This window comes from Myotis brandtii, unplaced genomic scaffold (assembly GCF_000412655.1).
Source record: "Myotis brandtii unplaced genomic scaffold, ASM41265v1 scaffold813, whole genome shotgun sequence".
Taxonomy (NCBI): Eukaryota; Metazoa; Chordata; class Mammalia; order Chiroptera; family Vespertilionidae; genus Myotis; species Myotis brandtii.
The window spans coordinates 2,769,868-2,785,575 of NW_005371287.1; the positions used below are offsets into that span (position 1 = coordinate 2,769,868).

Sequence of the window (15,708 nt, forward strand, 5' to 3'; positions counted from 1 at the left end):
AGGACGAAAACAAGCAGAAGTCTAATAACACATAGGCCTCTAGAGTACATGGGAGAGAACTAGGAAAACTGAGTAACTCTTCAAAATGGCCCAAGTCACCACCTTAAATACCATCACCCGTAAAAACAAAAAACAAAAACAAAAAACGTTAGTTGGGAGGAAAGCCAGTGGTGGGAAGCTATCAGGCAAAGCCCAGAAATCCAGGTCAAGGTTGTTATGCAGATTTAAGTCAGCTGCCTTCTCCATTAATAAGAATTTATAGGGATTTGGACATCTGCCTGTTCCTGGTACAAAGAGGGAAACAGCCTTACAGATAGAGATTTCCCTTTATAAATGTGTCTTTTTGAAGGGTAACTTTGACTCTGTTTTCAGAGATTCTCCTATGTCTGCTATTTCTTAAAAATAATCATCCTAAAGTAATCCTATGCCAAAGCAGCATATTTTGCTGCGGCAAATTCTACTCTCCTTCACCTTTTTGGCTCTTTCCTTTGACCTTTAAATGGATCTCTCTCTGGGCCTCATTGAACTATCCTAGATCTGGCCTTAGGCACCCCGAAGTAATGACCTATGGATCATCTTCTCTTTGAATTTTCTATCTTTCAAATTTGAATCTCAATCATTATAATGAACATGGGATAGATTTTTCCTATCTTATATATCATTTAAGCTGTGATAACATTATCGCAATACTGTGTGTAACATTATTATACTCCATCTCACAGAAGGCAGCACTGAGCCTCAAAGATGCTTCCTAACATGGCTGTCCTGAATGTCAGAGACTCTGATCCAGGAATTCTCCCACAACAACACCATGTCACCCTATCATTGCTTCTCCCGGGTGCCGGGGGAGAGGGGACAGAGTAGTCTTGAGAGCCATGCTGAGGACTGGATTCAGAAGGAGGATATAAAGGCCACTGAAGGGGTTAAGCAGGGCAGTGACATGGTTAGATTTTATGCTTTAGAAGGTCATTTCGGCTATAGTTGGATTTAAGGAGGGCAAGACTGTAGATGGGGAAACAAGTTAGAAGATTATTGTGGTAATCAAAGTGAGACATAAGAAGATGGTGGCCTGATCTAACATAGTGGCAACAGAGAGTGGATGGAATTTGAAAAAGTTAGGAAGTACAGTCTACAAACTACTTAACTTGATGATTAATTAGATAAAGAAACGTAAAAGAGAGCAGAGTCCTCAATAACTACAGGTTCTGAACCGGTCCCTGGGCAGAGAGTGGGGCCATTACTCAGAGAGTAGCCCAGTAAGATAACATGTTGGGTCTGGTAAGTTATAGGATACAAAGGTGGACATGTAAGCAAGCTGATAGATATATTATCTAGTATTCAGGAAAGGCCTGCACTAGAGATCAATATGGGAACCATATTTACATTTGTATTATATGACAATATTGCATGAACATTTGTTGAATAAGTTTAGTATTACATCTCCTTCAAGCAGAACATTTTACTTTTATAAAGCCAACTTTATATGCCAATTTCAAAACTCTCTGTATTTGAGACCCACCCACAAATTATTTTTTAGAATTACTGTGCAAATCACAGTTTAGGAGCATGTTCAGTGCAAAGGGCTCTCAGAGGGGAAAGAGACTAAGAATCGGAAGACTTGAATGACTCCGCCTTTATCAGTAGACACTTGGACATGTCACTCGCCCCTCAGGATACCCATGTCCTCTGAGAACAAGGAGAGGATACGCACCACTTATGCTCAAGGCTGCTCCTAGCCCTGTGACTGGGGATGTGCAGGTGACATGGGCCCCAGGTCTGCACTTCTCTCTCACAGCTCCCTGCTGCTGGAGATAAGGGCCACGGTCCTACCCACTGGGACTTGGCAGCACAACCTAGATCGCAATCTGTTGGACAGAAGGCTGTGATTATTAATGAAAGCATTTCCTCTGTTACCTCACAGAACTAAGGTTCTGATGCTGCCAGGATCAGCCCCTTCCTTTCATAGAAACTGATTCTCAAACACATTGAATAGTCACAGACAAGCACCGGGAAGTAAAAATAAGATGCAGAAAAGTGGGTGGCTGCTTGAAACACTCCCAGATGAAAGGTTACCAGCTATTAATTAGCTCATACTTCTGTTCAGTGGGTGAGAAAGGAATTGAATGGGAACTTCACTCAATAGTTGATGCTTACTCAGGGCTGTGGGGTCCTCAGATGACTTGAATATGTCAAGTCAGATATGAAGCATTTTTACTTAAAGGAAGGAGAGTAAATAGGACCATGGTAAATTCTCCATGTCTCCCAATCTGTGTACTTCTCTTTATACCTATCAGACTTGATGTAGGTGTTGGGGTTAGGCTGACTCCTAGATGTCTAGGCCTGAATCTTGAAATGTCTACCTCTCTGCTAGAGCTGCCCAGTTTGCTGGGTCCTGTGATCAGGGCAATAATAGCCACTGTTTGTTGAACAGCCACTATGTGGAAGGAATTTTATGTCTTATCTCAGTAATTCTCATAACAACCCAATGAGCAATGTCATCATTTCCATTTGACAGATGAAGGAAATGAGGCTCCAATGGGCTGAGTAACTTGTCAGAAGTCATACACCTCGTATGCAGCAAAAGCACCATTAAATCCCAGGTCTGACACCAGCACACTTTTTTCTCCATTAAACTAAGCTTAAGTAAAAAATAAAAGACATTGCGCCCTGATTAAGAAAGAAGGGAACCCACAAGATGGGGTGAAAGGGAATTGAGCCTGAACAGAAACATTTCCAAAGTCATAGCCTAGCACTTGGGCATGATGTAGTCTAAGCTGTGGTTCCCAGGTACTTGGGAAATGTCCTTTGTTCCTGGGAAAGGAGAAAGAAGATGGCAGTTGGGTCTGACCCCTAAGGCTGATCAGTCCACTTGACCCCTTGCAGGTAGAGTCCATGAGCACTTGGCCACCTAATTACTAGGTGATTTTAGTTTGGAACCACCTAGGGAACCACTTAGTCAGATTCAAGGGCTAAGGTCCACTAGCAGCATCCATCCTTGGGTCAGGGCCACCCCATCCAGCAAATCTCCAGGGCCCCTTCAGGTTCTCAGTCCTGAGCTGTAGAGGGACAGCCTAGGGAAGGAGGCCACTCTTCATACCCTAGTCACAAGGACATGGATTGGCTCTTCCCATTCCTGCAGCGGCTAGGAACTTTGGCCCATCTAAGTGCTCCGGGAGCACTGGCCTCCAAGTCTTATTGCTGAGGCTCAGTAGCCAGGGCACTGCTAGGTTCTGTTACTAACTCCATGTCCCATGGCATAAGTCCCCTGGCCTCCCTGGGGCTCCTCTATTAAACAAGGGAGTTAGATCAGATGATTGATCCCTGGGGCTCACTTCTGCTTTCATCTTTCTGTATTTATTATACTTTCTGGAATGAAACTCTTGTCACCGGCTCTAACACTGCCATCAAAATGTGTTTCCTCATTTATTACAGATCAAATGAATACTCGCTCATCGTGAGTCCCCAAGAGTGCAGTCTGCGTCCCCACCTGTTTCATGCTTGTGGGCCAGGACCTTGGCTCTAATCTCATTAGGTTCAGGGTCTGAGAAAGTCTCCAGAGAACACCAAGAGAAAGGATTTCTCCCCTTTTCCGAAGCTGCTCAGGTCCACAGAGACAGCATAAAAGGCCAGCTTGTGATCTCTCCCTGTGTCCTGGGACATGCTGTTGGGGGGCTGTGAGCACTTGGCTTCCGGAGGATGAAGGAGAGAGGAGCCCAAAGAACCAGCGTGTCAGATATTTGCTTTATTGAAGAGAATACCCCACACAATGTGCTGGGCAACTTTGAGTCTGGTTTTCAGGGTGGTTTTAACAGTCTCTGGAAACTAGCAACCTCATGTCATTTGTTTATAGGATCCCAAAGGGTCGGTGATGGGAACTGTTTCAACACTTGGCACAGAAATAAACATGCCTCCTGGCTTATAGGCTTTGTTTGGCCTGGAGGCAGCTCGCTTAGGGGGTGGAAGGGTGGAAACACCCAGCCAGGTCAGGAGACAGGGGTTCTCACCCTGGTTCTGTCATCAGTGACGCATGGGATCTTGGACAACCTCATATTCTCCAACGTAAAACTAAAGGGCATAAAAGAGAAGAGCCCAGAGGTAAAATTTTTTAAGCTTTGGTCATCTTTAGTTGTGTGATTTCTAAATTCTTACTGCTAGTGTCCCCAATGCAGGATCTTAAAACCATATTAGGGATGTCACATGGAGGAAGGGAGGATCTGGGGTTATGTCTGTGCTGCCTTGGGTGTTTTCTCCTTAGACTTTGATTTTTATTCATGTTTGTATCGGTGCTTCCCAAATTGACTGAGGATCATATTCACCTGAGTAGCTTATTAAAAGTACAGAATTTCCTCAAAGAATGGGTCTCAGTAAGCTGTATTTTTAACAAGACAGCCAAGGATGAGTCTTGTTCTGGGACATGTTTGGGAAACACTGTTTAAGAACTTTTCACCTGGAATCAGTTAAAGGAGAAGTTGCCAGAACTAGTAAGAATTTGTCTCTCTGTTCCTTATGATCTTTAGCTCTTTGCTGTGAGCATTCATCTCACCATGCTCCCTATTCTAGGAGGTTTGAATGTCTCCTGCATTCAGTTCTCAGCCCTTCAAGATTGGAACCATGTCTTCTCTGTATATCTCACCATGCCCAATACAGGGCCTTTCTCACAGAAAATGCTTATAAATGTCTGCTGAACTGACTTACCCAGCGTTAACCAGGCCACATGTCATTATTGATACAAAAAGGACAGTAGAGAGCTTGTAGAGAGTGTCATGGAGAAAACAGCATTGGGACCAAGCCTTGCATAAGGAGTAAGATTTAGACGGGAGGTAAGGAAAAGAGAGGGCAATTTTGGCAGGAGTCTAAGCCTGAGCAAGGCTAGTCTCTTCCAGTTATTACCATGTTCAGGTGAGGAACACTTGTTCTATTAAAAGCTGAACTCAGGTAATCTGACACTAGAACCAGCTCAACTTGCAATCCAGACCCCTGTCAGGTATCCCATAGGCTCCAGTTTGAGCCCCTAAAGCCCTTTCTCTGCTGCTCTGAGTCCTACTTCCAGGGCTGTTTCCCTGTTGATGTGCTCATCTTGCTGTGTATCTGCACCTGTGCCTGAACTGTCCATCTCAGCCCCGCAGTCTGTACATGGATCTTGGCAGGCTGATGGCCAGATTACATGAGAGAAGCTGAACCTGATGTTCTGTGTGCCTCATTACATGCAGCAGGCCCTGCCATGTCCTGGGAAGCTGGACTTAGATATCAGCATGGATCGGGGACAACTCAGGGCAACACACACACACACACACACACACACACACACACACACACACACACACACACACACACACACACACACACACACACACACACACACACACACACACACACACACACACACACACACGATGCAAGTGGGTGTTGCTTGGCTCCCCTGCTGGTCCTTTTCCCTCTTCTAGGAAGTCTTCCAGTTTTCTCCTAAGGGCACTCTTACGTGCTCTGCCTCTTCTGCTCTGGAATCCTGTTATCAAGACAAGATAGAAGGTGGATGAGAAGAGGGAAAAATTCAAGGTAGCAAGACCAGCTAGAAGGTGGCTGCAGAATCCAGACAAAAGATGACAGAAAGCCTGTATTAGAAACCAATGGAAGTTCTTTCATTCTGTTCTAAGCTTTTTACGAGCTGGTTGAGCTAGAGTAAATTACTTAATCTCTCTGAGTTTAAAACTTCTCATCAGTAAAGAGGGGATGGTAATTACCTCTTTCTTACAGCATTGTTATACAGGCAAATGTGCACAAAGGCCTTCTGTAAACTGCAGTGTAGAAAAATTTAGTCTTTTCTACAGGTAAGTGGTCCTGGAATTTCACTCCAGGGTCCATCCCTGGTGGGGGCTCTCTGGCCCATCAGAACCCCTCCACCAGCCCCACTTTGTGCCTAGCACCGAGTTTCTCTTTATTGTAATTCAAGCAGTGAAAAATTCTTTGGGTTGTGGCTGGGCTGGTTTTTACCTTGTAGCCTGGAACTCAAACATAATATACCAGTTCCTGTCCCCTCCCTTCTAAGGTAACAAACACTCAAGTACAGACAGGTTCTCCGGTAAAAAATCCACACATTCGAGACAGCCAATTTGAAGTCTGGGACTCCATTTTCATATTTACAAAACTTAGGTTGCAAATCAGTGAATGGAAGGGGTTAGAATGGCCTTAAAGATCATCTGACCCAAATCACTTATTTTTCAAAGAGGGAAACTGAGCAACAGGGAAGGAAAAGATCTTACCCAAGATCACAGAATCAACTAGAAACAGAGCTGGGATAAATCTCCCTCCCCTTATCACTGGGAACTTGGTAAGTTTTACTTTCATTTTTATCCTTTCTGTATTCCTGGTCCCAAGGGAAAGATACTACTTAACCCATATCATTGCTGCCCAGAACAAAAGGAGTGTAGGTGGGGAGCGTTAACCCATGGATGCTTTTTCATTCACTTATCAAACATTACTAAGCATCGCCTTTATGCCAGGAACTGAGGGTACTGAGATAAAAAATGGATCCCACCTTCAAGGTGTTCAAAATTTGATGATGAAGACAGACAAGGAAACAACCTCCAGGAAAACAGACTAGTTTCTATACAGTTCAATGAAACATTCCTGCCATATGCTGCCTGCACTTTACATTTATATTATGGTTACATTGATTCTCTTCAGAATAAGATATACAAAATACCATAAATTGATGAAAATCAGTGACAAGGTCCTTAAGCATCTATTTCATAATGGTCAGTCCCCATCATTCATTCATTCTGTCAAAAAATATTTGTTGAGCACTTAACAGTGATGGCGAACCTTTTGAGCTCGGCGTGTCAGCATTTTGAAAAACCCTAACTTAACTCTGGTGCCGTGTCACATATAGAAATTTTTTGATATTTGAAACCATAGTAAAACAAAGACATATTTTTGATATTTATTTTATATATTTAAATGCCATTTAACAAAGAAAAATCAACCAAAAAAATGAGTTCGCGTGTCACCTCTGACACACGTGTCATAGGTTCGCCATCACTGACTTAGAATGAGGTACTAAGGATGAAAAGATAAATAAAAGACAGTCCTCTCTCTCAAGAAACTAAATAATAATGATCATGGAAGCTTTTACAAGGTAAGAGGGATGCCTAGGAGAAAGGATGCCTACATTGGCCTTGTAAAGTCAATGAAGGTGTCGCAGAGGAGGTGGCCTGTGAGCTGAAGACAATTAAAGAAGAAAAGGTCTGCTGAGCAAACACGGGGCATGTGATTCTAAGAAAAGAGAGCAGCATGTACAAAGCATGGACTTGGGAAGCATGTAAGACCTAAGACCTGTAATAGTTGATGGTTGCCAGGCATGTGAAGTGAAAAGACAGATGAGTAGGCAGGACCTGTGCCATGGTAGAGAGAGGGGGGCTACATTCTGTAGACAATGGAGAATTATTGAGAGTTTTAGGGAGAGGATTAGATGGTGAGGTTTATATTTCAGAAATTCATTCAAGCAGCCATGCAGAAAAAGGTGGCTTGGAGTTAGACAGCCCGGTGAGGAGGTTGGTCATTAATCTAGACAAGTTCTGATGAGGGCTTTGTCAATGCCACTTTGAGCCGGTTCAGAACTTGATTTTCTGAATGATTCACTCATTGCCAGACACACCTGCATGATGGTGCTGATCATAAAGTATAACCAAGAAGCATGAAGCTATGCACTTGATTGTTCAGAACTGTGATTCATGGTCCTGACAATGTTCCCTGCGTGTGTAAGAGACAACCCTCTTCCCAGGCAGCTGGAACAGGCTAAGGAATCATAAGTGATCCATGGAAAATCCAAGCTTTCCTGCACAAGAGAGAAGCTGACACTTTGACCTTCAAAAGGCTTTTGGAAGAGGTGGTTTTAAATAACCTTTAATCCATTTTTCCATTATTAATACAAATTCACGTCTGAGCTTGTGGTTTTCCAAAGAAGGCTCTGGCAAAGTGACTGATCTCTCTCTCTCTCTCTCTCTCTCTCTCTCTCTCTCTCTCTCTGCCAGGAGACACTGATTCTTCCTGCTTTTGCTCCGTCTGTTCCTTCACTTAACATGCCTTCCATTCACCTGTCTGTGATTGTGCATAGGCGTCTTGCAGATTCAGGTTCAAATTTTAGTTCTGCCACACACTATTTGTATGATCTTGAGAGAGCTGCCCTAATCCTTATTGCTGAGGTGTCATAAGGTCATAGGCAAGTTCATGAAGTGCTCACTCAACACAGCACCTAACCCAGAGCCAACACTCAGCATTCAGTAGCTCTTATTGTTAGGTGAGATTCTAGTTCAATAATGAAAATTTGTAATTCTCTAAAAAGAACAAAGTGACGTATTGAAAATTTTACATCTTTTGATTATCAGGATAACCATGAATTACAATTTTCTTACTCCGATTATATAAACCGGACACCTGAGTATTTACTTGATTTCCATATCCAGCTGTGGAATCCCACAGTAACTTACAATTAAGAGACAGTTGTTAATAAGAGACTTGGAACTTGGAATTAAGAGCAAGAGTAAATAGAGAAGCTCCATAACAAAGGGCATGCCTTATCCTCCGGGCATTTTCTCAAACCTAAGAGCCTAGAACACAAATGGCCATCTTAATGGGTTGTGTGCTGTTGGGATGGTGCTGAGGGGGAAGCTCATCTTAATGGTATCTTCTCACTGGGTTGTGTGCTGTTGGGATGGTGCTGAGGGGGAAGCCTTCCCTAGAGGGAGTGGCTTTGTGAAAGAATTGTTCAGTGTTAGGGCAGGTTACTGACAATGGGTGTGGAATCTGTTTTAGAAGAAGGTAAAAAATAATAACAAAGTATGTGATGAGATTATCTTTTCTGGTCTATTGCAAGTGTAGACCTGCCTAGAGCCCGGGAGAGAATTTGTCTCAAGAACGTTGAAGCACTAGGTCCACTTGGGTAAATTCTTCAAAACCTTACTCAGTCTCCTCTGAACAACTTTAAAGATCTTGTGACATTTTCCTTATTCTGGTGGTCCCTTAGATTTTCAAGTTTACTTTGACTTTTTAAATCAATCTGTGACTAATTTGTTTTCACTCTTTTTTTATTATAAAACAACACTAAAAGGAAATTTTACATAGTAATTCTTAATTTTCCTGCACTAATGCAACTATTTTAATTTTGGAGTATTTTTATCTTTGTTTACCTATTTCTTTCAGTGAAGCTAAAAGAGTTTTGTTATTATATTTGCTTTATTAAGGAAGAAATTGAAGATAAAGCAGTTAACATTGCCATAAGTGATAGACATAGTAAATGGCCAAATCAGGAGTAAAAATCAGGAATGACTTTAAACCTATGATCTGTTCACTGACACTCTACTGTGATAATGGCCACATAACTTGGCACATAATTGATGTAGGTAACATTGGTTCTTTTTCTTTCTTTTTAGGTAACATTATTTAATGTACTATTATTTTTACTTACTAACAGTAATAATAGAAGAATGGAATTATGTCAGCTGAAATTCACCAAATGATCTTTTGAAAAAGCCACCAAGAGTTGGTCAACACTGAAAGCAGTGTTGTTGGAAGTCTCTGAGGATGAGAAGAAAAATAGAGAATCAATGTGACTAATAAACATGAGCTGTTTCCATTTGGGAAAAAAATCTGAAACTTTAGAACTAGAACAACTGAGACTCCCTACCATTGCTGATCAGCTTTCCAAGCCACTTTTTGATCATTTGTGTATAAAGCCTTATTTTTCTTATCAATAATCTCAATATTTCCACAAACTAAATGTAGAATTAGGTACCTGGGTAGCAAATGAAAATAAACTTAATTCATGGAAAGAAAATATAAACAATGCCCATATACTTTACATGAGTAGCATAAAAAGGGACAGGAGCCTTCCCATGTGGTAACCAATGCCATGTGAAAGATGACACATGATGGACGAGGGTGAACTCTGCAGCCCTTTGAACTGTGAGAAGAGGGTTTTGTGCTAATCTTTTTTCTAGAATACCAAATAGAAGGAAGTAGACTTGGGGAGACTTTTATCAGATGCCCTGGAGGGAGTTCCCACCAAGGAACTGCTCAGAACTCCAGCTTGGCTCCTAATCAAGTTTGAAATAATCATAGCTGTGGCACTAATTGCATTAATTTGCTTTTCTTCAGGCAAAATGGGGAAACAGAATAGCAAACTGGCTCCCGAAGTGATGGAGGACCTGGTGAAGAGCACTGAGTTTAACGAGCATGAGCTCAAGCAGTGGTACAAAGGGTTCCTCAAGGACTGTCCGAGCGGGAGGCTGAATCTCGAGGAATTCCAGCAGCTCTATGTGAAGGTAAGTTGTTTGTTCATCAGGCAGAAGCATTGTCTTCATGAAATGCAGCTTCATGTGGAATTATAATTCAAATTAGCCAGTTTGTTTCACCCAAATAGAAAAATTGACAATTTAAAAAAAAATGCAAAGGGGTGTGCTTTGTTCCAGAGATAATAATTTCTGAACAAGAAGAGTAATCGTTCAATCAAACCACTGAGTAGAGTTTAGAGGATGACAGGGCTGGTAAAAGAACAGTAAAATTTCAGATAATCGTATGTGCTGATGATTATTGACAAGCTGCTAATTACACTATTGTTTGGCTTGAAAAGGCATCTGTATCTTTCTCAGTTAAAGAGAAAGTACATGGATTTTTTTTTCACTAAGAAAAGGCCTCCTATTTGCAGATAAGAAAAAAAATCCCTTCAACATCACATGTAGAAGGGTTAGGGGAGGTCTGGTGTACATCCAGGCATCAATGTCCACACCATGGGCTCTTAACTCAGCATTTTGTACTGTATGGAAGTTCATCTTTCCCTGGACCTGAGAGAAAACTGTTCCATGGAAGGTATAATTCCTACTGCAGTGGTATTATCTGGGTTTGTCTGAGTTTATCAGCTTAACTCGAGCCACTCTAATTTGTATCTACTTACATAATATTAGGCTTGTGGAAGAAATACATACTTTTTCTTTTAACTTTTTCTGAGTAAAATGACAAATAGCATAGAGTGATTTTATCACTTAAGTGTAGCAACTGTCCATTTGAGCAATCTGAAACACCCACCTGTATATATGTGTGTAGGATGATTGCATAAAATATTGAGCATTGTCATTGTCTCCTGAAGTTGAACATTTCCCATAGCCTGTACTCCAGAATTCCTTCCTTGCACTTGTACAAGAAAGGACATGTATAAGAATGCTCATAGCTGCACTGTTCACAATAGCAAATCTGGGAAACAACCCAAATGCCCATCAGAGGGAGAGTGGAAAATAAACTGTGGTATATTCACGGAAGCAGTCAAAACAGTTGAACTGTAGTGACACTAAAACATTAAGTGCAAAAAAGTAAGTCTCAAAATGTTCCAAATTAAACACAAATAACATTTAAAAATTTTATAAGATTACAAACAAATGCCATAAAGTCATATAAAAAGGAAAGCAAGAGAGTGATAAACACAGGATTCAGACTGATCGTTATATTCAGTGGGGAATCGGCAAGGGATGAGCTGGGGATATAGCCATGTGTTAGATATAAATTGTGTCAAAGTCATACCTATGGTTTTGGGTGGTGAATTTTCAGGAGCTTACCTATAATAATAAAAGCATAATATGCTAATTAGACCTGACGTCCTTCCGGACAGCCTTCTGGACAAAGCCAGGGCTGCAAGGGAAGCCGGTGCCGGCAGCCGGGGGAAGGAAGGCCTAAAGCTGAGCCCCTGAGAACACTATGTCTATAAAAAACTATGTCTATAAGTGTGTGTAGAAAGGTACACATATACTGGCATGGGTACTGTAATAAGACTACTGTGACATTTCTAAGAAGATCTAATTCATTTTTAGCATGTGAAGACCTTTTATATAAAAGTGTTGAGAAATGCATTTATTATTCAAGTGATCTAAATTGGTTTTGCAGAGAAGTGTGATGGTATGCACGTTCCTAGATTATTATACATACCACTCTGCATAGTTTTCAGTCACATCTTCCACTATTTTATCACCAAAGAGTTAGCCAGGGCCTCAGAACTGTCTTCACTATCAGCCCCAAGGAAAGCACAGACAAATGAGATTTGTCAAAGCCACTTCCATGTCACCGAAGGTCATGTAAGCTGTCACTCTGTGTTTAAGAGAGCTCCGTGTGCCATGTTCCTTACTGTTTGTTTGAAATGAGAAGTTTTGCCTTTGAAGACATAGTTGATTTGCAGGAAATTAGGTATTGCGTTTATATACTGGAAATACTCAGCACCAAAAAAGCACCAGCCTCAAGATGGGGAGAGAGGAGGATGTAAACATTAAACACAGCTCAGCGTACACAGTACAACTGACGTATATGTACTGACATCATCTCCCACCCCACCTCCCCAACTCCATGCTGGAGTAGATTTTTTTTTTGTTCCCTGAAGGGAATATATGACTTTCTGGATGGAATTTAGACTCTTGGCAGCTTCTTAATAGCCACATTCAAACTTAGCCTGTGCTCTTGTATCAAATAGTCAGAAAGCAGGCAAAGTCTTCCACTGCTTCCAAAATTGTCCAAGGACATAATACAAAGTAGAATCATGTAGGAAATATGCCACATGCACAGAAAAAAAGAACGACAAGTCTGATAAGCTAGAAGGGAGAAGCACAGAAAAATGTGGGTTATATAATGAGGACCAGGAGAAGGGCCGACAAGAAAAAAAAAACACACAAAACTTCCTTTAATGCTGCTGAAAAGTGCAAATATTCAGCAAAACACAGTCCTTCTCCTGATGAATAAGCACTTTTCAGGGGTTCCTTCTCGTTCAGTGTGGATGTTGAGACATCCTGGAACACAGCTGGGCCAGCAAAACTGCTGTGGCCTCTGCCCTCTTGTCTGTGCGGTCAGCCTGGCTCATCTACTGTCGCCTACCTGACCTGTTTCAGGCTCCCAGAGAGTCACCTCGCTGCTTAGAAGAAATGCTGATGAAGTATAGGGAGGAGCAGGATAATGAGAGACAATGCAAGGCCTGGAGCCACAAACCCTCAGCTTTAGAAGCCTTTGTTACCTAAATATAAAGGAACGCTTTCATTAAGTCTATGTTTAAAAAGGCTTAAAACCGAGGTTCAGAAAAATGAGGCAATTTGCCCACAAAAAGACTGAAGGTAAGAGATCGGACAATAAAAATTGTATGCTGACTCGTACCACAGCACAGAACCCTACCTGTCGACTGGATTCCATGGCAGCTCTGCCTGCACCCCTCCATCCCCTACACCATATGCCTGCTGGAGTGAGCCTTGAAAAACACAGATCTGGGCATGGTCCTTCCTAGTCTGATACAGGTTTCATTCTTTTGTCATATTGACCACAGTCACCTCATTTCAATTAACATAAGACCCAATGGCTAGCACAGAGCCTACTACAAAGCAAGCAGGAATCATATTGTTGAGTGAATCATATTAAATGCTGGCTGTGTATCTCCCTCTCAGAAAGCCTGTGGTGGAGGCATAGAAAGTAACTAAAGGACAGTCCTGCCTGCCCTCAGGATCTCACAGGCTACTCTGAAAGACACGGTTAACCACAATACAAGGCGGAATGACATAAGTGCTTCTTGGGGGGCAAAAGTGGAAAGAAGAGCTTAATTTCAAAATGGGATATTAAAGTAAAAAGTTAATTAAGGCAGTGATGGAGGACTTTTCTCTTAGCTTTTAAGAAGGTAAAATATCTCTAGGAGATATTTTTACTTTTTCAAGCTTCGTACCTGTGCACTTCCCTACACATTCATTTGTGAGAGTTTTAACCGCCAGTACCTCAGAATGTGACTGGATTTGGAGATAGGATCATTAAAAAGCTAATTTTAAATGAAAAGGAGGTCATTAGAGTGGGCCCTAATCCATTATGACTAGGGCCATAAGAACAGGAGATTAGGACACAGGCATGCAAAGGGATGACCATGTGAGGACACAGGGAGAAGACGCCCATCTAGGAGCCAAGGGGAGGCCTCAGAAGAAACCAACCTTACCAGCACCTTCATCTTGGACTTCTGCCCACCCCAAATGTGAGGAAATACATTTTTATTGTTCAAGTCACCCTGTCTGTAGCACTGTGTTATGGTGGCCCCAGCAAACTAATACAGTACCTGTTTCTTCTCTGTTACACACTTCTCACGTGCAAACCCAGATCCCTCTGTATCTGATGTAAGGACCCCCCGGCACACGCAGGAATGTCTGTGTCTCAGGTCCCAGAAGTTGTAGGAGATTATTTCATCATCCTCACCACAGCACTGCTGTGAAAGGGTGGGAAGGGAGCTTTTGCATTTTGTCACAAAGAACCAAGTACCTGATTTTTCCCCCCCAGGAGCATTTCTTGTTTCCAATAATCATGTGATTGCCAAGTTGAGATCACAAATGAAGATGGAGGGTTTGCGGTTTTAACTATATGTTCAGAGAAGCAGCCACAGTGTCAAAGTAAAACCTACCCTGGGGAAGAGCAAGCAACTGTGTGAGGGAGGATGTGTCCCTCTCCAAGGTCCTCTTCCTTGGAAGAGGATGCCCGTTTACCTTGTTCAGTCACTGTGACATGAAAGCTGAAGAAACCGCATAACAAAGCTGGTGGCGTCCTGGAAAGCCCCAAATGGATTCTGACTTTGTTTGGAGTTTGCCTGTCAGTCAGGATTGTTTGGGAGGATTCAGGCTGAGTTGAAAAGTCAGAGTCAGGGGGGTTAAAAATGGCCATGGGATTTGGAAACGGGCAGACTTGAGATTCAACCCCAGCTGTGCTACCTTTGCCATATCCCTGCTTCTCTGAATCTCTGTTTTCCTCATCTTTGATAGGGAAATAACAAGCCCAGACCTATCACCTCAATGGTGGACCCCAAAGGACAGAAGGGAAGTGAAAATGATTTTACAACCTATAACAAGATGTTTTTGCTCTCATGATTGATGATCTACTCAGTTACTCCAGAGTCAAGATGAAAAATGTGTTTGTTTTACATGCCAAAGCCAATGGCCGCATAAATGGTCTACAGAGGAGGATGTAAGGCTCTATTGATGTCTACAGTGTATTCTAAGGTAGGGTAGCAACCATGGCAAGACCTACCACAAGGCTATGCTAGCGTCATTCCCATCACAGAGCCTTAGACATTGAGCTCTGTGTCTTCCTCAGCACAACGGTGTCCACCAGGCCCCTGTTGCCATACAAGATGAAGTGTGACATTAGTTCATGTTAGAGCCAACCAAAGTGCTTTGTACCCAGGTAAGACAGATGGGTAGCTAGATTAAGGCACCTGGGCATGGGAAGGTTTCCAGATGTCAAACAGCCCAGTCCCTTGGACTGTGGCATTGTGGCATTGTCCAGGAGAGAGAATTCCCCCTTCTACCCTTCTTGCGTTCTTGCAGCTAGACTACTAATAAAATTGGCACAAGTTCTAATAACACGAGGAAAACCCAAATTATTACATGTACATAGGAGAATTAAAAGAATAATTCTCTAAGAGAGAAGTGTAGCAGGCTCTTTATATATTTTTTATTATATGAAGAAACAATATGTGGGGACTTTGACAAGACAAAAGAACATAGGTGCTGGGGTCTGTAAGTAGTAAGGAAGTCAAGTACAATGTGGGCTAAGGGCAGTAAATTAGTAAAACTGACAAGGGTTTGTTTATATTCGCTTCTCAGCCCTGGATCCTCTATCTGTTGCGATAAGGCTGTCAGATTCTTTTTAGTCTGACTGCTCTGA

At 42.1% G+C, this 15,708-nt stretch overlaps 1 protein-coding gene across 1 annotated transcript in view; it reads left to right on the forward strand.

Annotated features, from left to right (window-relative positions):
• Positions 1-15,708, forward strand: part of VSNL1 (visinin-like 1) — a 73,193-nt gene that overhangs the window by 19,627 nt on the left and 37,858 nt on the right. The window contains exon 2 of the mRNA XM_005884078.2: positions 10,153-10,319. Within this exon, the coding sequence (XP_005884140.1) occupies positions 10,158-10,319 (162 nt within the window). The 5' untranslated portion in view covers positions 10,153-10,157. The remainder of the gene's footprint in view (positions 1-10,152; positions 10,320-15,708) is intronic.